The sequence below is a fragment of the Giardia intestinalis genome, chromosome 5 (assembly GCF_000002435.2).
Source record: "Giardia intestinalis strain WB C6 chromosome 5, whole genome shotgun sequence".
NCBI lineage: Eukaryota > Fornicata > Diplomonadida > Hexamitidae > Giardia > Giardia duodenalis.
Window position 1 is genome coordinate 356,417 of NC_051860.1, and position 23,429 is coordinate 379,845.

General features: G+C 51.9%; 13 protein-coding genes across 13 annotated transcripts; 5 read left to right on the forward strand and 8 right to left on the reverse strand.

Annotated features, from left to right (window-relative positions):
* Window positions 1-24: 24 nt before the first annotated feature.
* GL50803_0095162 (Tenascin-like protein) lies at window positions 25-1,743 on the reverse strand (the record flags this gene model as incomplete). The annotated part of the gene is made up of 1 exon (XM_001704009.1): window positions 25-1,743. The coding sequence occupies one exon, from the start codon at window positions 1,741-1,743 to the stop codon at window positions 25-27; it is 1,719 nt and encodes a 572-aa protein (XP_001704061.1).
* A 211-nt stretch (window positions 1,744-1,954) lies between these two features.
* Window positions 1,955-3,220, reverse strand: GL50803_008038 (uncharacterized protein; the record flags this gene model as incomplete). The annotated part of the gene is made up of 1 exon (XM_001704008.1): window positions 1,955-3,220. One exon carries the CDS (start codon window positions 3,218-3,220, stop codon window positions 1,955-1,957), a length of 1,266 nt encoding a protein of 421 aa, XP_001704060.1.
* A 61-nt stretch (window positions 3,221-3,281) lies between these two features.
* On the reverse strand, window positions 3,282-4,208 carry GL50803_008037 (Kinase, CMGC CDK; the record flags this gene model as incomplete). Its single annotated transcript, XM_001704006.1, has 1 exon — window positions 3,282-4,208. One exon carries the CDS (start codon window positions 4,206-4,208, stop codon window positions 3,282-3,284), a length of 927 nt encoding a protein of 308 aa, XP_001704058.1.
* Window positions 4,209-4,259: 51 nt separating this feature from the next.
* Window positions 4,260-6,677, reverse strand: GL50803_0014615 (uncharacterized protein; the record flags this gene model as incomplete). Its single annotated transcript, XM_001704005.1, has 1 exon — window positions 4,260-6,677. The coding sequence occupies one exon, from the start codon at window positions 6,675-6,677 to the stop codon at window positions 4,260-4,262; it is 2,418 nt and encodes an 805-aa protein (XP_001704057.1).
* An 88-nt stretch (window positions 6,678-6,765) lies between these two features.
* GL50803_008035 (Ribosome biogenesis protein ERB1) lies at window positions 6,766-9,033 on the forward strand (the record flags this gene model as incomplete). Its single annotated transcript, XM_001704004.1, has 1 exon — window positions 6,766-9,033. The coding sequence occupies one exon, from the start codon at window positions 6,766-6,768 to the stop codon at window positions 9,031-9,033; it is 2,268 nt and encodes a 755-aa protein (XP_001704056.1).
* A 67-nt stretch (window positions 9,034-9,100) lies between these two features.
* GL50803_0014614 (Eukaryotic translation initiation factor 5A) lies at window positions 9,101-9,550 on the forward strand (the record flags this gene model as incomplete). Its single annotated transcript, XM_001704003.1, has 1 exon — window positions 9,101-9,550. One exon carries the CDS (start codon window positions 9,101-9,103, stop codon window positions 9,548-9,550), a length of 450 nt encoding a protein of 149 aa, XP_001704055.1.
* Window positions 9,551-9,566: 16 nt separating this feature from the next.
* Window positions 9,567-12,518, reverse strand: GL50803_0016312 (uncharacterized protein; the record flags this gene model as incomplete). Its single annotated transcript, XM_001704002.1, has 1 exon — window positions 9,567-12,518. One exon carries the CDS (start codon window positions 12,516-12,518, stop codon window positions 9,567-9,569), a length of 2,952 nt encoding a protein of 983 aa, XP_001704054.1.
* Window positions 12,519-12,538: 20 nt separating this feature from the next.
* On the reverse strand, window positions 12,539-13,534 carry GL50803_002452 (Ornithine cyclodeaminase; the record flags this gene model as incomplete). Its single annotated transcript, XM_001704001.1, has 1 exon — window positions 12,539-13,534. One exon carries the CDS (start codon window positions 13,532-13,534, stop codon window positions 12,539-12,541), a length of 996 nt encoding a protein of 331 aa, XP_001704053.1.
* A 145-nt stretch (window positions 13,535-13,679) lies between these two features.
* Window positions 13,680-14,945, forward strand: GL50803_0016311 (Centromere/microtubule binding protein CBF5; the record flags this gene model as incomplete). Its single annotated transcript, XM_001704000.1, has 1 exon — window positions 13,680-14,945. The coding sequence occupies one exon, from the start codon at window positions 13,680-13,682 to the stop codon at window positions 14,943-14,945; it is 1,266 nt and encodes a 421-aa protein (XP_001704052.1).
* A 76-nt stretch (window positions 14,946-15,021) lies between these two features.
* GL50803_0016310 (Ribosomal protein L27a) lies at window positions 15,022-15,471 on the forward strand (the record flags this gene model as incomplete). Its single annotated transcript, XM_001703998.1, has 1 exon — window positions 15,022-15,471. One exon carries the CDS (start codon window positions 15,022-15,024, stop codon window positions 15,469-15,471), a length of 450 nt encoding a protein of 149 aa, XP_001704050.1.
* Window positions 15,472-15,580: 109 nt separating this feature from the next.
* Window positions 15,581-16,654, reverse strand: GL50803_0022165 (Kinase, STE STE7; the record flags this gene model as incomplete). Its single annotated transcript, XM_001703997.1, has 1 exon — window positions 15,581-16,654. The coding sequence occupies one exon, from the start codon at window positions 16,652-16,654 to the stop codon at window positions 15,581-15,583; it is 1,074 nt and encodes a 357-aa protein (XP_001704049.1).
* Window positions 16,655-16,761: 107 nt separating this feature from the next.
* GL50803_0012945 (uncharacterized protein) lies at window positions 16,762-17,661 on the reverse strand (the record flags this gene model as incomplete). Its single annotated transcript, XM_001703996.1, has 1 exon — window positions 16,762-17,661. One exon carries the CDS (start codon window positions 17,659-17,661, stop codon window positions 16,762-16,764), a length of 900 nt encoding a protein of 299 aa, XP_001704048.1.
* A 174-nt stretch (window positions 17,662-17,835) lies between these two features.
* GL50803_00114498 (uncharacterized protein) lies at window positions 17,836-22,785 on the forward strand (the record flags this gene model as incomplete). The annotated part of the gene is made up of 1 exon (XM_001703994.1): window positions 17,836-22,785. One exon carries the CDS (start codon window positions 17,836-17,838, stop codon window positions 22,783-22,785), a length of 4,950 nt encoding a protein of 1,649 aa, XP_001704046.1.
* Between the last annotated feature and the right edge of the window lie 644 nt (window positions 22,786-23,429).

The following is a 23,429-nucleotide window of genomic DNA, read 5'->3' on the forward strand; positions in this document are numbered from 1 at the left end:
ACATTAAAGATGCTCTAAACGGATTCACACACATCTACCATCGCGACAGGCGCCAGTTCCGTAGCAGACCTTCCCATCATCTGTCAGGCACTCCGGAGAGACGCAGTCGTTCCCGATCAGGGTTCCGTCCCTGCGGCACTCACAGACGTGTGCGTTGCCCTTCTTGACGCATCTTCCGTAGCCGCTGCAAACGCGCCGCTTCCCGTCCTCGTATTCGGTGACGCACTCATCAGGCATGCAGCCCCAGCTTAGAACGTAGGTCTCTCCGCTCGGGCAGTCGTAATCTCCACAAAAATCGCCGTGGAAACCCTTGTTGCACTTGCACTCGCCGTCCTGGCACACTCCGTTCCCATTGCACTCCTTGAAGGCGACGTCGTCGCTTATGCAAGTATCGCTCACGCAGGTGGAAGAGTCCAACTGGGTATACCCGAACTTGCACTGGCAGATGTAAGTCACGTCTGCAGGGTCGCTGGACTCCCTGTAGGCCGTGCACGTCCCATGGTCGCTGCAGACAACAGACTTTCCATCAGGCCCCGTGGAGATGCAGTTGAGAGAGACGCAGCTGCCGTCCTCCATGGCCAAGGCGTCCTCGCTGCACTTCTGGCAATACGTTCCGCCGTAGAGTGGATTGCAGACGCAGCGCCTCTTGTCCATGTCGCAAGTGCCCTTGTTGGAGCAGAGCTCAGGGTAGCCGTAGTCAAACGTCGCGCTGATGCAGGAGTTGGGAATGCACTTATTCTCGAAGGCGGTGTACTCTGCATCACACTTGCAGTACGATTGGTTCATGAAGACCGTGCACTCTCCATGAGGGCAAACTTCTCCGCCAACAAGACAAACCGCGGGCGTGCACTCAGCGGTGCCAATAAGCACATAACCAGGATCGCAGACGCAGGACTCAGTCTTGCACGAGCCGTGCTTGGCGCAAACGTGTCCATCCTGTGCAACGCACGTGTCCTTGACACACTGGCCCTCAGAATAGACGTAGCCATCCTCGCACTCGAAGACCTTGTACTGACAAACGTCTCCGTCATAGCCGTCATCACAGATGCACTTGCGCGTTTCGTCACAGTATCCGTGGCTAGAACAAAAGACGTTCGGATTCTCGGCAGACATGCACGTAGCGGGTATACAGAGAAGGTCGACGTTGACTGTCCCAAAGTCACAAAGGCACGCGCTCTCATCACCGAGTGGCGGAAGCCCATAGCAGAGCCCGAAGCCACCGCACTCGACAAGTTTGCCGTCGGAGCGCTCCGACAGACACTCGTTGGGGACGCAGCGGCCTTCATACTCGGTTGCAATGTCGGAGCATTTCTCGCAGTGCTCTCCGGTTGCCACCTTGTCGCATCGGCAGTGAGGCTGGTCGTTCTCATCATAGACGCAGTCGCCGTAGTAGCTGCAGACGCTGTAGTCAACCATGCAGAAGGGGTGTATGCAATCGCTTCCAAGATTAATGTAGCCGTCCATGCAGTCACAGGAGTAGAGCTCTCCCTTCAGGGTGCAGGATCCGTGACGCCCACAGACATATTGTGTGCGTCTATCTGAGCAACCACTAGGGTAGCACCCAAGCTCCGTCAGCAAATAGTCATCCTCGCAGTTGCACGTGCCCTCTCTACACGAGCCATGACCGTTGCAGACGGCGTCCTCAAAGACGCAAGTCTCCGGATAACAGGTTCCGTTTACATCCACCTCGCCATCAGGGCAGACTATAGCTAAGGAAAAGCAGAGAAAGGCCGCGGCTATCATTTTATATTCAAATTGTTAATTTTTTTAGACTGAGTATAGGGGCAAGCTCTACTCTCCATACAAATTCACCGGTACTGCGTTAGGAGGACTGGTAGCTTGCCTTCTAAGACGTCTTTTCCAACTCGCAATACCTACTTCAAAGTGACACCCCTTTGAATGCTTAGTTGTAAAGACACAAAGGGATCAAATTTACGCAGAGCCATCAGTGCGCTCATATGAAGAAGCTAACTGAAAATTTCCAGATTCCGTCGTTGGGACTATAGCTGATAAGCTGTGCGTCTCTCTTCTGGGTCTCGTTCTTTATGATGGCTGTGAACTTCTGCACGCTTGGAAGGTCGTACACTCGTTCTCCTCTGTTGACTGGAAATATGTTGTAGAGGGTGATGATGGCCTCCTTGTTGAGCTTCTCGCCGCGGCGGTGTCTGTCCTTATAGGGAAGGGTATTGGGATACACGGTGGCGCTCTTGTGTCCAATGTCGACAATTCTATCTATATCTACGTCGGTAAGATCTGTCTCTCCAGGCCACAGAATCTCTCCGTTTGCCTCCGAGATGACCCGGAAATCTTTGATGGCTTGAAGCTCGTCGATTGACATGGCCTGCAGCTCAGAGATCGAAGGGACGGTGTGATAGTCGGTGCGTGTAAGGACAGGTTTGTGCGCAGAAGCCAAAGGGTAGTGAATTCCAGGGTTCGCTTCGCTTGCGCTCTCGTCCTCTTCCCGATAGCTTGGTATGTTGCATGCGGGTACTTCATCTTTGCCTATGCGGATAACTGTTGGATTTGCGAAGGGCGCAAACTGGTGCTGCGCTGACTCAGATGACTCTCTGGAGCCCCGCGGAAGCAAACCGACGGCTGCAGCTCTGGCTGCTGCTGCGCCAAAGGAGGATGTGCCGGACAGACCGAACCTGTTGTGGGCCTGGTCGTCCAAGAGCCGCAGGCTCTCCTGGGGGATGCCGGGCCTCCTCGTTGCAGCAGAGAGACGCACGGAGGCAGAGGCGGACGAAGTATTGGTTAAGATCTTCGAAAGGCTGGTTTCCAGTGCGGACGCTTCTGTCGCCACCGATGCCACTGAGGGCTGCGCCGCTTGGGGCTCCGGGGTGTCTGCCACTTGCCGTTTGATCATGTCCCCAATGAGGCTGACTAGCTGCTGCGTGTTTGCACCTTGAGGCGGATGCTGAGCCGAAGCAGCGGTGTTAAAGCCCCCAAAGGTCTGCTGCGGCTGGCTAACTCCCTGGCCGAAAGCTTGCTGGCCGAAGGGTTGTCCAAGCCCGCCACCGAAGGTGTTCGTATTTGACTGTCCGAACGAAAATCCCGACTGCGGCTTCTGCTGGGTATTGCCGAGTCCAAACCCTGAGCCAAACCCCACTCCGGGCCCAGAATTGCCCTTGAACGTGCTCAAACTGGAGAATTGGCTCCCCTTATTCATGGACAAGTACAGCTTCTCAAGAAATGACGTCGCATCTTGTGCTATGTTCATTCGAGACAGCAGTAGGGCGAATAGTGGGCGTGGTTGGTTTTTTATTCGGCCAATTTACTAGTTAAGGGTCAAAATCGTTGTGGGAGAAGTACGGGTGCTCGAGAGCGTTCTTCGCGCTAATGCGCTTGACGGGATCCATCTCGAGCATGGCAGTGAGGAGGTCGAGTCCTTCATCGTCAAGAAGAGCCCCCAAAACTCTCTTGAGAGTCTTCCCCCGGAACTTCGGGAAGCTCTGCTTCCAATCTGGGAGGGCCGTAACCCCAGGCCACGTTGTGTCGTCGGGGAGCCCGAGTACCTCAAATATCTTGAAAAGCTGGTCAATCTCACTGTCGCCGGGGAAGAGGGGTGTCTTCATCAGCATCTCGGCCCAGATGCATGCAATGGACCAAATGTCGACAGACGTGCTGTAGTGTCTGCTGCCAAGGAGGATCTCGGGCGGCCTGTACCAGAGTGTGATTATCTCGTGTGTGAACTGACGAATGGGAATGCCGAACGCTCTCGCCAGGCCAAAGTCCCCTATCTTCAAGACAGGGGTCTCGGACGCATCGCTGACGCTGAGGAGCAGATTCTGAGGTTTCAGGTCTCGGTGGAGGCAGCGTCTGCTGTGGCAGAAGTTGACTCCATTGATGAGCTGATACAAGAATGACTTGATCACGCGCATGCTTACATCAGGGTTCTTATCCATGTACTTCTTCAGGTCGTTCTCGGCATACTCGAAGATCAGATGGAGACGGTGATTGTGATGGATAACGGACTTGAGCTCGATAATATTGCGGTGCTGGAGCTCCTTAAGGAGAGACACCTCCCGAATTGCAGTCCCTGGAACCCCCTCCTCTTCGTGCTCGAGCCGAATCCTTTTAATCGCCACGGTCTCATTCGTGACCGTATCAATCGCCTTGTAAACCTCTCCGTACGTGCCCTCCCCGAGCTTCGTAATCCGCCGATAGCGGTCGATTGAGGTAGCTGACGGGGCTGCAGACACGCTCATGTTTTTGAATTTTTGGAGGCCGGTCTCCAGTTTCCGAGATGTAGATACAATTTATTCAAATTGGGCCATGCTCTCCGTCTTCTTTGAAACGCCTGCCATGCAAAAGTGCTGCAAGCAACTCGATAGCAGTGGAATATTCCATTCTTCTAACTCAGAAAGTTTGGAATGCAGAGGCATATTGCTTCCAGCCAAGAGGAGCGCCAAAGAGCCCATCTCGATAGACAGTGGGATGGACTCTTCAAAGTGCCGCTGCAGCAGGGTCTGGGCCTCTTCCGCGTCTAGCTTGTATGTGTAATGGGGGTACAGTGCCCGGCAGACCAGAAGCTTCACTATGACGGCTCTGACCACGCGGCGCATGTGCGTCAGGGTGCTCACCTTGAAATTTTCGTAGCATCGCTTAATGATCGGGATGGTTTCCACGCCTACACACGGCTCCTCCGCCTCTCTGCTCACAAGGTGGCGATACTCTGGCTGTGTCCCCATGGTCAAACAAAGAAGCCTGATAACGAGTCGGCACTGCGAAATAGAGAGGTCTTGGAGGCGGCCACAGTATACTTCTATAACGTTAGTACAAAGAGCCGTCGTGGTAATCGTGCCGGAAAAGTATGTCTCTGTGATGCATAGGACTATTAAAAGCCATTCTTCGGGGGAGATCTCGACTGGTTTCCATTCGTAGGCCTTGTGGATGGAAGCTTGATAGGCCATCTCTCTACCCAGGTCTGTCAGGCACAAGCCATCGCCGGGGCCAAACCGCGTCACTGCTGCTGCGAGGGCAAGCGTGTCTAAGAGCTCCACATCCCCATAGAGCAGGGCTACCTTCTTTCTGGCCTCTTGGGAAAGCATCCCCGCGCCGACCACGTGTTCTGCCACTAGTCCTGTACTGTGGCCAATCCGTTTTGGGTGCACCGTTTTTCTAGAAAAGATGACGTCTAAGCCGTCGTAGAATCGTTGGAAGATGCCCTTTATGGTGCTGTATATGCTAGAATCGTTATAGAAGATCGTCACGTGTCTCAGCGCAGATCCTAGAGCATCTACTAAGACATGGAGTAATGACTCTGATGTAGCGCCGTTGAAGAGCAGCAAGCCCTCTGCAGCCGGAAGAAGCACCCTGTACTTCCGCATGTACAAGAGTATATCATTACTGCTTGAAAAGATGATGACCTTGTACTTGCACAAATCGTCTTTAGCGCTAATCAAATCATGCAGCCTGTCCGGCCGGATGTGATAAAACTCATCTGCTGAAAGGACAGACAGTAGCACGTGTTGCAAGCTTTGTACGTAAGAGCCTGTCAGACACGAAATATAGATGCAGCCGCTTGTGACTGTAACCAGGTTTCTGAAGTAGACTGTCATGGCTTGGTCAGATAACGGTGGAACACAAAGCAGGGCAACCCGAGCCAATGGGGAAGAGACCGTCGAAAGAGGCACGGCGACGCTGCGCTTCCAGAGATAATAGTGATACGTAGATTCGTGAGTTGGTCGAAACAGCTGAGCTACCGCGCTTACTGAGAGGGAGCACGAGGCTGTATAGATGTTTATGCGCGTTAACCTTGTGCTTATATCTGCACTCATATCATGATAAGCATACAGTAGCAAGAGTATGTCTGATGTGAATTCGGTCGGATTCGAACTAAGAGCACTTAAAGGGCTGAAGATAGGGTCAAAGAGTTGGAGTCTGGTGGGGCCCTGGCTCACGTTGAGGCATAGTTGCGCAGCGAGGGAATAGTACCCGAGGACAATCCTTAGAGCGCGTCCTTGCTTACGTGCACAATCAGCATAATAATAAAGGTATGTGATAGAATCGACAGTGATAGAGCGGAACAGAGCCTCTAAGGAAGTTTGTTGGCTATGTGCAATGGGCGACGGAAGAGCAATCTCCATGGATTCGATACCGCCAGTATGCACAGCATCAATAAACCAGCGAGAGGAGAGCAACTTGAGATAGGTTTTTATCAAACGTGTACCCCGACGAGTCTGCGGAAACACAGCCAGAGTGCTTACTCTATGATCATTCCCCTCTAGCACGTCGTGTAGAAGTGCAGCTATTGCAGGAAACACAGGGTGTACACGGTTACCATGATGGACCACTGAAACGTTGTCGCTTGCATGTAATGCTGTCAATTCCAGGACCTCATTGCTACACTCTTCTCCAAGGTCAATCAGTCCTGCTTCACACATGTCACTCAGAGCGCTGCACAGAGATGTATTGGCAAGCCATAAGTTCCGGGGGCAAGTATCTATATAACGATGGAGGGTGGCGGAGGGCCTATCTCCATCAAGAAGCTTCAGTAAGATCTCCCACAAAGAGCAGTAATCCTTCAGAGCTTCCGTAACCAGGTTGGCCAGCGTTTGGTCGGACAAGGGCCAAGCTGTTAGGATGTCATGGAGAAGCCTCCTTCCTTTTCGAACAACCGCATAACTATAATTGTACCAGTCATCAATCAGTGCACTCCGAACGGCACCATCCATCCCCGGGTAGAGTGTCAAGCCGCAGTGGGTGGATCCCGAGTCACTAAGAAAAGACGCGAATAAAAAACCAGAACAGCATTTAATTGGTATGTCTCAGGAGCCCAGTTCTAGCTTCTCGGATGGATTCATGGAGTCCGACTTTTCACAGGGAAGTTTTTCGGCATCTGACGACGCCGAGTTGAGTATCCCGTCTGAGTTTGCGGAGTCCGTGGACGAGCTTTCGTCTTCCTCTGACAATGGGGATCAGGGCCAACCTTTAACCGAGCCCAACAATATCCCGATCGACGAAGACACCGTTTATAATATATGGGGCCAAGTGGTCGGAACACGCCGTAAGGACATTGGGCCCGATGGTTCCAGCCTGGACATGTTTCTAGAGCGGCACAAAGACACAAACGAATTCTTTAGGACAGTATACGACCCTGCTAAAGGTTACAAGAGGGCAAATCTAACGCCAGAAGAAGAGGAGATGATCCGCAATGTTATGGTGTCCAGGCCTTACAACGACGCCCCTGGATTATCCCGGATGAACATCCAGTCTACTCTTGTCAATAAAAACATCATGAGGACAGCTCTTACGTCGGACATTGTGGGTCCTAAGGAAAAGTATGCATCGAAGGCCATTGTGCGCAAGATTGAAAAGCTTAGGGAGGGAATTGAGCGTGGAGAAATAGTCTATGATCCAAATCGTTATAAGGTAGATGAGAACAGGGGACTGGTAGTGGGCAATCGAGATCTTTGGGCAGACGTGGACGAAACAGAAGACCCGTCCATGCGCATACCAAAGGGGCGCGGAGAGATGTACATGAACCCCACAAAGCCAAAGCTTCCTGGGCATGCCCTGAGCTACAACCCGCCGCTGGAATACCTTAACATTGACGGCGATGGATCCCAACAAAAGCTCCAAAGCCTGCGACAGATCAAGACATACACTAACTTTGTTAAGGATCAGTTCGATCGCTGCGTTACTCTCTACTTGAATCCGCGTCAACGGCTCCGGAAAGAGGAGGACATGGACAGCATGCTACCAACTCTACCGAACAGGTCGCTCCTGACACCGTACCCAACATTCTGCGCCATGACCATCCGGACGGGAACAAGACGCATAAACGGGCTCACGTTCTCCCCCAAGGGAATGTTCTTTGCTGTGGGAGGGCGCGACTGCATTTTGAGAGTTTTCGAAACCTACTCCGGACGCCAAGTCAGAGCCATCCCTGTTCTATCCACAAAGAAGCTGGAGAAGAAAAGCATCAACTTTCTCAATCTGGAAATCAACTGCTGCAAATGGTGTCCAAGGACTGATGTGAGCATCATTGCTGTGTGTGCAGGGGACGAACTCATTTTCGTTGACGCTGGGATCTGCGAAAGTGGGAATTACAACGAGGTCAGGGAGCGAACACGCTTTCTTCTGAATGCTCGGCCCGAAACCACTCAGCCGTGCCCCCACATGGCTTGGGAGATGCATGCAGGTGTGACTTCAGGCGGAAAAAGCTACGCCTCTGGGTTTGTCACGCAGGTGTCTAGCAATGCGTACAACGAGGGCTCTGAGGACGACGACGCGGCCGAGTCGGCCCGCTTTAACGAGGAGCGCCACCAAAGGGGACACGAGGGCCAAATCGATGCAGACGTCTACACCGTGTATACTCGTCTCAATCAGTTTGTTTTACTGAGAATCCACCACACACATCTTGTCAGCTTCTGCAACTGGCACTTTCAGGGTGATTACATCGTCACAGTATGCACCGATGATAAAAGTCGTGCAAAGGTGACCCTTCACCAACTCTCAAAATGGCACAGCCTGTCTCCTTTTAATAGACTCAAGTCAAAGATTATAGGAGCACACTTTCGAACAAAGAAATCCGAGCTTATCGTTGTGTCAGAGCGGTCGTCGCGCATATACAACCTGCTGACGGGTGACAAGTTGTCCACGCTCTACCCAGGAGTAAAGCAAGTGACAGCCAGTGGCATGGGTTATGGAGACAACTTCATCACGGGGAGTGCCGACTCCCAGTGTGCCCTGTTTGCCAACGCTGCTGGGCCCGAGCCCACTGCAAAGCTCTGCTACCACACTTCAACAATCCGGAACATCGACGTCCACCCTTGCGGAGGCCTAGTAGCTACGTGCTCGGATGACGGAATTGTGCAGATCAGCCGTATCGTAGATGCGTCTCTTGTGAAGATGCATCCGGGGCAATTTGACGAAAAGCTGTACAATAGGATGATTCCATGCGTCGTCCTAAATCGACGGCGACAGGCGGCAGACGGGTCTGTAGGTATCAGTAGGGTCACGTGGCACCCAAGACAGCCCTGGCTCCTCTGCAGCGGGACAGACGGGGTCCTGCGCCTCTTCAAATGAATTCAAGACTAAAGTATATTAATTTGAATTCTCACTAAGCTGCAAAAAGCCAACAGAACTTGTCTTGATGTCAGCTGCAGGAGAGCCCATGTATCCCAAGCAGGCGGGGAACCTGAAGAAGGGTGACTACATTGTCATGAAGGACGTTTTCCCCTGCAAGGTAACGGAGATTTCGACCTCCAAGACGGGCAAGCACGGTCACGCGAAGTGCTCCATCACCGCGGTCGACATCTTCACGGGAAAGAAGTACGAAGACTCGTGCCCCTCGTCCCACAACATCATGTGTCCGAACGTCTCCAGGACGGATTATCTGTTGATCAACATCGACGACGAGTACGCCTTCTACTTCGACCAGAACGATGCAGAGCAGCAGGTTAGGCTCCCGCTGGAGAACGAGGAGCTGGTGGCAGACCTCCGCGCAGCCTTTGAGGCCGGGGACAAGACGATCATGATCAACATCCAGAGGGCAATGAACACGGAGGGCATCGTTGCCTTTAAGACAGAGACGAATAAGTAAGTAAACAGTCACACCTTTACTGGTCTTGTAGGAGGGTGCTGCTGGTGTGCGCCACGTGTTCCGCCGCCCTACGAAGGACGGACGCTGTGCTCTGGGACGCCCTGTCTGTCGCTTCTGTGAGGAACTTGGATAGTGCAGCGCTTGATGCCTGGCGAAGCGCAACGGGCGTCCTTGTCAGCCCACAGTGGGCAACCGTTGCCACATCCGCCACAGCCTCAGGAGAAGCGTCCTTGAGGTCCTTCAGCGCAAGAAGAACCCTTCCTCCGAGCATATTTTGCAAAGCATGGAAGCGCCGGTTGGTCAAGTCCGCACCTGTTGCAGGCTGCTTTGGGAGTCTCTCGATAAGGAACCAAAGCTTGTGGCCCAGCATAGAGGAGGCATAGTCCGTGCACTTCTCTGGTTCTGTAGAGCGTAAGTTGGTGACGAAGTTGAGAAAAGCACGGATTGAGTAGGGATCCTTGTCGCAAAGAGCTTCAGGCTGCTCTTCAGCGTCCTTCTTTTCCATCTCTGAGTCTTTCTTTTCCTTAGACAATTCGTGATAGAAGATAACGCTCTTCCTGTACTTCTCAGTGAGCCCCTCTTCACAGGAGAGTATAACATCGCTAAGCCTCTTCATACGCTCGTCATCGAGCTTTAGGATGTATAGGACAAGCTCCAGTACAAAAAGTAACGCTTCTCTGGTGCTTGCTTGAGTCATGAGCTTCTTTTGGTAGTCCAGAAGTGCCCTCCAATAAGTAACAAGGTAGCCAACTCGTACTACATAATGGTGAAAGTCCAAGAGCTCGTAGTAGCTATCGAAGGCCAGCTCGGTCGTCGTAAGCGCGGCCTTAATTCTGGTGGCAAGCAACTCAACAGCATTTGACCCAGGCCTAGCGTCTATCTTTCCGTCGATGAAAGGGTCTACGAGCCTGGCAACCGAATCAGGATCCTGATAGTCTCGATACAGAAATCCCATGACCGAAACATCTTGAGTGTCTTGACAGACCAACCATGGGTCTGCCTGATAGATGAACTTTCCGTACATAGTATATGCCTCAGGAATGGCATTAACTTGCATGTGCATGTCCACAGCTATACGAGAGGCACTACGATCGCTGTTATCGATGATAGAAACCAGCTCAGACATGATAGAGGCTGAGCGCGGAAGACCCAAGATGTGGAGCATCTTTGCATAGAGGGTGAAGATGTCTGGATTAAGGCGTCCGGCAATTAGCTCTTCCGGACTCTTGAAGCGTAGTACGGTGAGACGGTCCGTTAGCTCTTGTGTGTACTCTTTCTTGAATGCATCAATCTGTTCTTGGGATGCATTATCATTCAGATAGCTTTTGCAGGCACAGAGTTGCCTGGTGGAGTCCACGAGCGGTAGATTTGCGTCTTCAGTCTGGTTACAAGGCAAGAGCACCTTCTCTAGAATGCCACGGCATCGCAGAAGATTACAGTCACCATCTCCGGGATTCAGCTGTGCAAAGGCATAGCTAAAGTATGCGTTGATGTAAGCGCTGTGCTGTACTGGGTAAGATCCACCAATCAAGTCCTCGTAGAGTTGAGATGCCACGTCCTTCTCTAGCTGGTTGACTAGCTTCGAGATATAGTGCAACAGCCCAGGAGATACACGCTTGCCGCTTAGAACAGTGTGTATCTCTGACTTGAAGGCTGTGTAATCTGAGGACATGAATGCCAGCTGTATGCAAAGAGTTCGGTCGAAGAAGGAGTTTCTGGAGGCATGACGCCCTTGCCGTGGTTTCTGTATTGGATCGAGAAGGTGGAAAAAGCACGCTGGAAGAGGCTTTGTACTACATGGGCACTCTATGGTTCCGGCGATAAATTGAGAGTAGGCGGAGTATAGGATGGCGTACTCGTTCGCTGTTGCCAAAACGCAGTCTCCTTCTGTCCGCCCTGTTAAGTTGACAACGCAAGTGATACCGTGGAGCTTCTCCAAGTAGAGCTCGAAAATCTTTTCATAGACGAATAAATCAAAAGGGGTGTAGCAGTATAGGCGGCGCAAAGTAAGCAGATACATGTCCTCGCAGGCCTTGTAGACAGTGAGACTTTGGCGCAATAGCTCTTCTCTATCATAGCGCTTTGTAGAACGGGTCTTTTTCAGTTGCACAGGAAACTCCTCCAGCTGCTGGTGGAACGCTTTAACGCTATTATTCTTGCCGCTTTCTGCTTTAAGTGCAAGGACACAATGCTCAGCTTGCAGGGCTTGCACATAGTCAAAGTAAAAACTCCTATATAGAGACGCGTCACGGTGCGCTGAGCCGCCTTGGCTTACAGCCCCTGCTGCTGCCTTCTGAAGGATGCCCTTGAACTCCGCCGAGGAGGCCGCCGCAGCGTCCAGCCTGTTCTGGATCATGTTGCAGAGAAAGGACGTGAAAGCAAAGATTCGGGGCGCTTGAGAGGCCTTGGTAGATGACGCCATCGAAACAAAGGACAAGAGCGACTGCTCACACTTCTTATAGTCCCCTGTATGCAAATATAGAATGGACAGCTCCTTATAGAAGAGAGAGTTGGACGGGGAGAGGGCAGAGGCCTTTTGCAAGTACTCTATGGCGGAGGCCTCAAGGTGCTCATGCCGCCTGATAATGCTTGCAATGTGGAATGGAATGTAGCTTTTCAACCCTTTCTCAGCTACCTCGATTGCCTCATTGATTAGTCGCCAGCCCTCTGAACGCAGGAAGATGGGAATGCTGAGGCCCCCTATTTCCTCCGAAGAAAAGACTCCAGAAGCGTGCGAAATAGGAAGATAGTACGTTGCAGCGCCCTTCATTGCCATGATGTCTGGGTTGCTCGGAAGCCTGGCGATGAGGTCGTTACAAGTCGTAAAGCATTCCACATACTTTCCGTTGTCAAAGTCTGTGTAGATGGTATTTATGGCTTTAGCGTCCTTTGGGCTAATGTCTGACGAGGCCTGGGTCGACTGTTTTTGGCCGTGACGCGCGTTTCCACGCCCTTTCTTGTACGACATTTTTTGAAATATTAACTAATTCACATAGAAATGACAGTTCCCACTCCGGCCTGAGAGGCTCTCAGGCAGATCTCGTGGCCTACTACGACGTCCTGAACAGCAGAACCTACGGTCTTGAAAACGATCACCTCGTCCTCGCTCTGGCGGCCACGGCAGCGGCCTGCAGCGACCTCGCCTATCTCTCCGATGACTCTGTCTGCACTAAAGACACCCTCTTCGATGGGTATTAAGAGGTCTCCAGCTTCGCTGAGTGCCCCGCTCCTAGTGTCTACGTAGACGGAGGCGTGCGCGATTAGATGCGAATCCACCTCGCGACAATTAGGAAGATATGCGCCTACACAGGAAACCAGGGCCCCCTTAGGCACTGCCTTGCCATCGAAGACGGGGACGCTGGAAGCAGTCGTAGTGACGATGATGTCTGCCCTGGCTGCTGCGGCAGTCCCCGCCTCGAACCCAGACCCTCCATCGACGGTGGCGAGACCCAGCCTCTGAGAGGCCCAGGAAGCAATGGCATCGCGTGCCTCTTTAGTATTATCGACAAAGATGGCCTTCTCAATACTGGGGCGGGCAGCCTTGATTGCCTCCAGTGCGGCACGGCCTTGCATTCCACAACCGATAATCAGAACAGTCTTGGCGTTTGCTCGAGCAAGATGCTTGGCGGCAACTCCGGAGGCAGCGCCAGTGCGCAGGTAAGTCAGCGCAACTCCGTCGAGCAGGCCAGAAACAGCCCCTGTCGATGCGTCCACATCGCAATAAAGAGCAGGAACCGTCGGCAAGCCGCGTGCTCGATTTCCCCCTCGAACAGACACGATTTTCACACCCACAGACTCGCCCGTAGAAGCAGGCATGAAGAGCGTTGAACCATGATCTCCAACCTGGAGGCATGTACGTAGAGGTGTCTCGCACCCGCCCCGCGAGTATGCTACAAAAGCCGCCTCTGTGGCTTCGACGGCATCCTTCATCGGATAGAGTCTGAATGCCTCGTCCTTCGAGATGACGCGCATAGAGCTGGCCATGAGGCTGAAACTTAGTGTCTAATCTTTAAATTTTTGAAAGTCAGTGTTCTAGTCCCGAGCCAATTCTGAGGACTGTTTGGACCGTGATCGAGTCGTGGCAGCATAGCTTGTCGCAGCGTCCTTAGGCGTTTTGTATAATTAAAAAATGACATCTCAGCACCTTTCGGACACTTCAGAGTTTAAGCTTTTGCTAGAGGGTTTTAACCAGCTGCATGTGCGATCTGCGTCTTACACCCCCACTCAGAACGGCTATAGCCCACTTCAGAGACCCATTAGAGAGCATCTCAAGTACGGAGTCATTAATCTCGACAAGACTGCAGGACCCTCATCTCATGAAGTTGTTGCCTGGATCCGCCGCATTTTGGAGGTGGAGAAGACAGGCCATTCAGGCACACTCGATCCGGGCGTCACGGGTTGTCTGCTTGTTTGTCTGGACCGGGCCACCAGGCTGGTGAAGTCCCAACAGCTCATGGGGAAGGAATACGTCTGCGTGCTCCAGTTCAAGGACCTGGCCGCGCTTAAGGACGAGGACGCCCGCAAGGCCTTTTCGGCCTGCCTGCAGCAGGCTCTTGCGACACTCAGGTGCGCCCAGCTGCAGCTTCCCCCCAAGGAAGGCTGTGCTGTGAAGCGTCAGCTGCGCGTCAGGGAAATATATACCTTGGATTTATTAGAGTTCAACTTCAAAACGGGGCAAGCAGTACTGAGGGCGTCATGCCAGGCAGGGACATATATGCGCACCCTTTGCGTTCACATAGGGCTTCTCGTGGGTCACGAGGCATACATGCTAGAGCTTCGCCGCGTCAGGTCCGGTGAGCTAACCGAGAAGACCAACATGGTTACGCTGCACGATGTCCTGGACAGCTTCTGGTGCTGGAAGAACCTGGGCGACGAAAGCTATCTCCGAAAGGTCGTGATGCCTCTCGAATACTTGCTGAAGTCGTACAAGCGGATTTTCGTCAAGGATTCGTCCATCAATGCGCTGACCTATGGGGCTCCACTCCACATCCAGGGCGTCTTGCGCTACGACCCTCGCATCAGCATCGGAGACACGGTTGTCCTGGTTTCCACGAAGGGCGAGGCCGTGGCCCTGGGGACGGCAACCATGGGGGCCCAGGACATCATGGGCGTGAGTCGCGGGATCGTAAGCAAAGTCAAGCGCGTCATCATGGACAGGGACCTCTACGACCGCCAGTGGGGCCTGGGGCCGACCGCCCTTCTGAAGAAGCAGCTTATCAAGAACGGCCAGCTGGATAAGTATGGAGGCATCAACAAGGACACACCGAAGGAGTGGGTGGAGAGGTTCCAGAACACGGAGGAGTTTCTAAAAACAGCGGGGAATACCTGCGGAAACAGCACCGAGGGTGCGAACACTAAAGATGCAGATGGGCGCCAGCGGGGGCTCAAGAAGTAGTCCCTTGGCCAGGCTAACCAAAAAAGTATATTAAATTTAATTTCATTTTCCCCACGGTCTAAAAAGGGGCCTCGAGATGCCGACCAGAATCAGGAAGTCACGCAAGCGCCGCGGCCACCGCCAGATGGGTTACGGTAGAGTCGGCGGACACAGAAAGCACCCCAGCGGCCGAGGGAAGGCCGGCGGTCTGCAGCACAAGCGCACGAGCTTCGACAAGTACCATCCCGGTTACTTCGGGAAGCTTGGCATGAGGAACTACCATGTCCGTAGGAACATAGAATACAACCCCACAATTAATATCGACAAGATTTGGTCCCTAATTCCTGAGGAGCAGCGCGACGGGTTCCTGCAGCGCAAATCGACAACAGAGGCGCCGGTCGTCGACGTGACCCGCTTCGGCTTCTTCAAGGTGCTCGGCCGCGGGTCTCTTCCTCAGTGCCCGATAATTATCAAGGCGAGGTACTTCAGCTCCGACGCCGAGAAGAAGCTCCGCGAGGTCGGCGGCGTCCCGCTTCTGGTGCCCTAGACACAGCGCCGAGCAGTAAACTGGAATTGACCGTGCGCTGATGCACGCCCAGGCCCGAAATCACTCCGTGTTCACTTCGCTTATTCTACTGGCTCCTCTTGCCGTGCAGTCACTTGAGGTTATCCTGGACCCACTTAACGAAGAGCTTCCTCAGGTCCTCCTCCTTGGCAAGGTACTTCTTGCAAAAGGGCAACTTGAGGAGCTGTGCGGCAGTCATGCGCTTTGAGGGGTCTTTCTCGAGCATGGCGTTGACAAGGTCGCAGAGCCCCGGGCTGTACCCAGCATCCTCCTTCAACAGAGGGGGGGCTCCGTTGACGATGACGTTCATAGCATCCCAGAAAGAGTTCACGTTATCGTATGGATAGGAACCCGTCAGAAGCTCGACATATGTCAGCCCCATGCTCCAGACATCTGAAACGTACGAGTAAGGCTGGTTCTGGATGCGCTCTGGGGACATGTAGGACAACGAACCAACAAACGTCTTCATGGCAGCCTCGTCGTCGTTCGGCAGCACGGATGAAGCGACCCCGAAGTCGGCGAGCTTACAGTAGCCGTGCTCGTCGATGAGGATGTTGGCAGACTTTATATCTCTGTGGATGATCTTGCAATTGTCGTGAAGATACGCCAGGCCGCGGAGTGTATCAATAATGAAAACAGCAAGGGCGTTTTCAGTGAGCTTCCCCGTCTTGAGCTTCTTAAGCATATCCTGAGAAGACCCGTACTTACAAAACTCTAGCAATATGTGAAGGATGGACCCTGGATGGGAATATATGTTGTACGTCTTGACCATGTACGGGTTGCACGAAAGGCTGATGCTGGCCTTGATCTCCCTGTAAATGTTCTTCTGAGTCTGCTCCTCGTCGCTAATGCGGATCTCTTTCATTGCACAGAGCTGCCCGGTGGTCTTGACTTTTACTAGGTTCACCGTCCCGAAGGCGCCGGCTCCGAGGGGCTTGACGACCTCGAGGTCGCTCTCCTGGACGTTGAGGATATGCTCGGGGCTGCTGGTCTTTGTGATGCCGTGCGCCGATATTTGAAGAGACTCGTGTAAAGTATTGAGGGACCCCGAGTCGGTTATCTTGATGTACTGCGTGCCGCTGCCTCCTTTCTGGACATCCTCCACGCCACCATCTGCGGAGGCGGTCGAGGCATCGAGCGTAAGAGCCATCGGGCGTCGCTTCATGGATTTTTAATTTTGTAGGCCACCGGCGATAAAGTGCCACGGGGCTTCATTTACATGGAAGAAAACCGGGTTAACGGTCGTGCCCGTAATCCACCAGCGGCGTCAGACTAAAAGTTTGCAAACAGGAAGATGCAGATTATGGCTGCAAAGAACCCGCCATGCACAATCCCGAACAGAAGACCCATGATCATAAGGTTCTTCTTTCCAACGTCCAGCTTCTTCAGGTACTTGATCAGCTGCACCACAAAAAATAACATGGCCCAGGCGCCCACAATTCCGAAGACGCCGCCCGCAATTATAGACCCTAGGTTTTCTGTTGCTGTGCCCTTTTCCCCGTCAGCAAGCCTGAAAAGGCCCAGCACTACGCAGAGGGGAACTAAAAGCGTGTAGGAGTAGCTATAAAGGCAGGAAATCACTGTGTATCTTAGCTCTGTAAATCCAATGCACTTGCACACGGCCCAAAAGATGAGCGGCACGAGACCTTGGTAGGCGGCGATCAATCCCGCGAGAGTAATAAAAGGGAGGGATCCTTGGAGAGATACGTTACCGTTTCCATTGATGTTGAAGACGATATCTATAGTCATTCCCAGAAAAAGAGCAAAGACCAATGTGATGGTGACCCAAATGGGGTACCAGAGGTCTACCGGCCCGTTGATAGCCTCGTTCAGAAAGTCTCCCTTGAAGATAAGAAGGCTTTGCCACACGCGCTTCATGATGTCGGACGTCTGACACGCAAACAAGGATCGATAAAACTCTATCTTGAAAACCTTCGTACACCCGGTAGGAATGCGGTCTCGTGCATACTGATAGGCCATCTGGCTCGTCATGTCGACGGTTGCGTTCGCTGCTTGCCTCTTCGTCTCCTCTATGTACGGATTGAAGGAGGGCGGAGGATCACTATTGGGTGAACGCCTGGCTTTCTTGCCCTCTGCTTTCCTTTCGTCCGGTGGCGGTGCCTGTTCTGTATTGATAGGCTGGGAGAATGGATCAAAGTTGAAGTCTGCCATGTTGGATCTCACAAGGCAAAGAGTTTTTACTCTGTTTTTTGATCTGATCCTTCAATCGTCGTTCGCACTCCAGGGCATCCTTCGTATCATTCCATGGAGACATTCGGGTTTTCTTATCTGCCCAATCAATGTCCTTTGCCCGGGTCCACCAAAGGTCGTTCAAAAAACTTGTAGATGCTCTCTCTTTCCTTCGATGACTGGGCTACCCACGAGGTCCAGGTCAATCCCCTTAATCCGCTTTCCTTACAAGACCCGCCCACCGATCGCACACGGCTGGCCTCTTTGTCTCGGTCTTTGATGTTTGGGCAGGAGCTCACAGACAGCGCCCTCCCCTCGCTATTCGTTTCCACAGATCTCCCCTTCTCCATGAAAAACACGCGCTTCGTGGCAATCTCAGCTGGCGTGGCTGCATATCTCGTCTGCGGATCCGAGAGCAATACCTTTATGCTGTATGACATTCAAACCGGTGAACTTGAGCTTGAAATGAACCCTGAGGTAGATGGCTTCCTTCTTGGTGGTATTGCATATGTAGTGAAGAAGAAAAGTGCTGCGCGAGTGGTCTTCATGGTTGCATATAGTGCTACGGCGCTTTGCTGCTATTACTACAAGGACAAGGTTCTTGAACAGCAGAAGATCACTGCCTCCGTGCTTGGACTGAAGAACATTGCCACAGTCACGTGCCTGCCAATGGCGGATGCATCTTCAGAATCGTTGGACACTAGCAAAGGCACCATCAAAACCCACCAGCAGTTCTCCATTTTAGTCGCGGACACATCTGGAAACGTTGTACGCCTTACCATTTCTACTAAAACTGAGGCGTTCAAAACCACTATCATCCATGAAGCAGACACAGATGCTTCTTTCTTGCAATTGCACGCGGTAGCGGCTCCTCTTGCCATTGAGGGGCTTGACCTATATAAATCCAACGGCCCAGACTTCTCTGTTCTCATATTCATCGTTTTCAAAGACAAGGTAGTAATCAAGGCGTGCGGGACTATTCCGCAAACAGTCCTTTCGATGGGCGTGCTTGCTAGCCAATTCCTCCCTGAGGGGCTCTTGCTTAGTGCGATCACAGGGGTGGAAACGGGATCTACGGGCGGGTTTCAGACAGCATATAACCTCAGGATTCTTTTCACATCTGAGTCCGAACTGAGCGTTGCTTCGCTAGTGCCGTTTAGCTCGAAACATCAGGTTGCTCCAAGCGAAGTCAACTTTAAGCTGGATCATAAGCAGAAGTATAGCCTTTTGGGCCTTCGTTCCGTCTGCTTTTTGGCGTCAGATATAGCAGTCTTCTTCTGCTCCAAAGCTTGGCATGCTGCATTTTTGATTACACCCATTGATGCTCTCGGCCATGAACCTGCTATCTCACATGTGCAGGAGATCGATTCTCACAGCTTGTCTGGGGATTTCAACATACTAGACATTGATACCCCTTTCTTCACCACAGATCCCGTTTATGGGCCGCGCCTGCTTTGCACGCCAACAGCTCCAATTGCTAGTTGGCCTGCCAAAATCTTGACTACAAAAACACTTGACTCCCTATGTACTGGGCACGCGGCTTCGCGTTCTCAACATCTCGCCTTACCACTAGTGTATAACTATGCTTACAGAGTTTTTGGTCTTGGACTACTAAAATCTGATATATTTGCGAATTCCCTCTCTGTCCCGTTTAACCCATTAGAGCTCTCGGCGTGCCTGTACATTCACGAAAGTAACCACAGATCAACAGCCTGGACAAAGCATCTCGCCGGCTCCTTACAGGCTGCCCATCTTTCTAAGGATGGGCTCTCGACTGTTGATAAGCTGCTTAACTTAATAGTTAAGCTCTTCGAAGCACCTTTTCAGAACGATTCCCATGGCTACGTTGTGTCGGTCCATCTCTTGGCCCTTGCAGCTAGTCTCAACGCTCTTTCGGCGTTCTTAGGGTTGGCACTGAAGACTTTTGGCAGCAGTTATATCTCCGAAGCACCGCCGTACTTTCTTGCTGCCCTTGTCTTCCTAACACTTAACTTTCAGCTCGACCTTTCAATAGACGATCTTTCCGCGCTTTTGGATGTCCTTAAGACCCAATTGGCCTGCTCTAATACCTCTCACCAATTCACTTGTCCATTGATTCAAGAGCCCGAGTTCATTCTGCGCAGGGCCTTAGACCCAAACAAAGTCCTCGAAAACATCCAATCCATATGCTTACTGAACTCGTGCAACCGCCAGCAGTATGACGATCTGCTGGCTGTGACTACAAATCGGAAACTAGAAGCTGCCCTTTTCTTCCTATATGTGCTTCGCGTCTTCGATGACTCTAAGGAGGGTGGCGAAGGCGTGCTTCGGTCAGATCCTTGGCCCGACTTTTTCAAAGAGATCAGAAGGCAACAAGATGCTGGCTCGCAGGAGGGTCTCTTTGCATACCATCAATTCCTACGACTTGTGCTCACTGACTTTACAGATGCAGCTACAACCATACGCACTGCTAATATTTGTCTCCGAACAACGTCGGGCCTTTCTCTACACTTGCCTGTCTACCTTGCTAACCAGGCCGTTGTCATTGACGCTTCTCGCGCGTCTTCGCTTTCATCCGGCTTTTACAAGACGCTACACAATAAAGTATTTACGGGCAATCCAAACGAGCTGGTCCTGGAGTGGATTAGCATAAGTTGTCGGGACTTCTGCCTAATCGCACTCTCCTCTGTAGCGGCAAAAGCAGCCGGCCTTGTGCGCAAGTCCAGCGGTTCCAACTCGAATTATCTCATGGAGTTCAATCACGTTCTTATTACCCTCCAGAATCTAGTCTTCGATACCTCATTTATCGAGAACCTGAAGAGCGTCGACTCGGTGGACAATCCACGGATCTTTAGGCGGAGCGTCACCACGGGAAGGCTGAACTTTGAGAGCCTGCTGTTGCTCAGTCACGTACTCTTTGATATTTCCATGATTGTCCTAGACATTATGAGGCACACTTCTCCTGGAACTCCCGTGCAGAACGAGGCGTTGAGGAAGCACGGCATTCTCCCGGAAATTGACAGGATTGCTGCTTGCAAAATGTTATCGCGTCTTCCAGAGTGCTGCTGGATATACCTCCTACTTGTTCGCGCCATGGAAACACCAGAGCAACTCGAGGCGTGTCTGACCACCGATACGGCTGACAACATATTCACAAAAGCATTCAGCTGCCAAAGTGCGCGGGAAATGTATGCGGATGCTGCGCTTCTTGTACACTTTCCTATGTTTTTTCTCCCAAAGTACCTGTCTGTTCGCTCGAGGCGCTTCTCATCCATATACACATTTCTACACTACGTTCCGTGGTATTTTCCGCTAGATCTTGCTAAGATCTACTGCTGCCTTACTGATCTTACCAGCGGGCATGAGGAATCGATCTCGCCCTTATCTAGATTTGACAGTGTGTCTGCTCAGCCTTTTGTTTCGACTGCCTCTCTCTTGATTACACCGCAGTATAGCCGACCCTTCCTATGCTCCACTCTCTTATCTGTGCTCCAAGATGGGCCGCTAGCCACTGTCGATGCTTTCGCGGCATCTGCTCTCACGCTCTTCTTTGCGACACCTCGTGGGCTAAATCTGTCGTTATTGTCGAGCCTGCAGCACCTCTTGCCTATTGATGCCGGTGCGCCTGTAGATGACTTAGTTTTTACATTAGCAAAAACCATCGACATTATCTTCTCTAACGTACTCCCTGGCATAGATGGCCTGGCTATTAATCCTGTTCAAGAGTCTTGCCATTTGACTAGGCTGCTTTCTGGAATAGACTACAAGAGTGTCCATGACTTTCTCAGTAACCCGTCGGAATTTGCAGCGACCATGCTTCGGATTTTCAGACACTCTCCGTACGACCTTTTAAGGGTGTACTTCTATAAACATTTCCCTGCCGCCCAGGCTCTTCCTGACGTGCCAGCAGAGAATAAACTATTAAAGGAAGCCTACATAAATACAGGAACGCGCTTTCTGTTCTCTATCCTCTTCCCAGATGATCTTCTTGATACTAAGGGCAATTCATCTCAACTAAACGGTCAGATTAGGCGTGGCTGTTCGAAGATCTTGGGGACAGATATAGTGGGCCCGGAACTTTTGCTGTTTGGGCTCGACGATGACGGCCACCCCTCGCAGGACTGGATTCACTTTACTAAGAAGAACTCCCTGACCCAAGAACAGAGAGGAATTGTTTTTTCCGTTAGTCAGTTTCTAATCATGAACTGCGCTGAGAATTCGTTGGTGAAGAAAGGCCAACGCGAGGCTTTGACATGGGTCTCTTATATCCTTCCCCTCATGGATGAGTCCATAGCCAAGAGGCTTGTCAGTGATGTCCTTGGTAAAAGTCCACTTGACGGGGAAGTGCAGTTCTTGCTCTCCTTGCAATTGGCGCAATTTTGCGACTCGGGGTCCATCTCGGTTCATTTTTATCAACGGTTCACATATCTTCTTCAGAACCACGAAGCTAAGCAAGCAGAGTTAGAATCCTTTATAGAAAAGACGCTTTCGCTTTATCTCTCACAACTTACTGGGGCAAACGGCGAGGTCGTCAAAGAGCTCTTTAAGGCCCTGTCGACTGTACAGGATGAACGCTCGTACTTTGACTATGCGCTAAAGACCCTTGCCACTCTCAGAGAAACGCTCTATGTAGATGCTGCAGATACTCTGGTTCTGCATCTAATGCAGCTTGGCGATACCTCACGGATATTGCAGCTAATTAAGCTCCTCTCCCGTCAGCTTAACTCCGATCTTATTACGCAGGATGCTATACTCAGCGCCGGGATTGCCGACCAGTCTCACTCTCTGAACATGCGCATTACCATGCTCAGACAGGGGACAACAATTGGAGCGCTCAAATGCTTCATGTGTCAGCAGCCAGTTTACAAGGAGCCTGTCTATCCCAAATCGGTGATTACATCCATAGAGGCAGGAAAGAATGTCCAGCTCGAAAGGCAGATCTCTCCTTCAGAAGCAAAGACCACGCATGTCTTTTCATGTGGCCATGTATTTCATCATGCGTGCCTCAACGAGACTGAGGAAGGGCTGCAGAGGCGGGCTGACGTCCTTAACAGGTATCTTCTGGGGGAGATCACCACTTGTGAGTATCCAGCACACTACAAGATCGAATGCCCAGTGTGTAAATGATTAGTACACAATCACTGATCCTGGCGAGAAGCAGCTGCGCACTTGCATTGTTCGCCGTGTTCTGTAGTAAAGCATCGGGGAGATCAGACCGAAGAAAGCCACAAGCTAGTCTTTACCTCATAATATTGTCGGGCGCATTTCCGGTGGAACCCTTCTCTGCTCCTACCAATTTCTACGTAATAAGAACTGGCCCTGGCTCGTTTCTAATGCTATCCAATAATGTCTTAAGCTCAAAATATTCTTATCAGCGAGAGCAGAAGAGCACCGTTTTCATAGACTCCAAGCTTCAAAGAGGATATGGAAACTGAGGCATCAGTATGGAAGAAGATCCAGGCCTGACCCTAGGGCCATTCTTGGGGCATGAGTAGTGTCTTTGACGTCTAGATTCTCGGACTATCACACACGCTTGTAATTCTAAAAGACGAGCCTCGACCAGAGATGCCTTACCTGCTCATCATCAAACAAGCCCTCGCCGGACGGGCAGACGTGCGTGTTTTCCAATACCAAGAAGAGTGGCTCTGGCCTTTTCACTGGGGCCATCGCGGGCACCGCCGCGGCTGCCGTCGGGCTCCTCTGCAGAGGCGAGACGCAGACCTGGGCGGCAGACACGCGGCCGGACTGGCCCGGGTCTGGCGGACACCGCG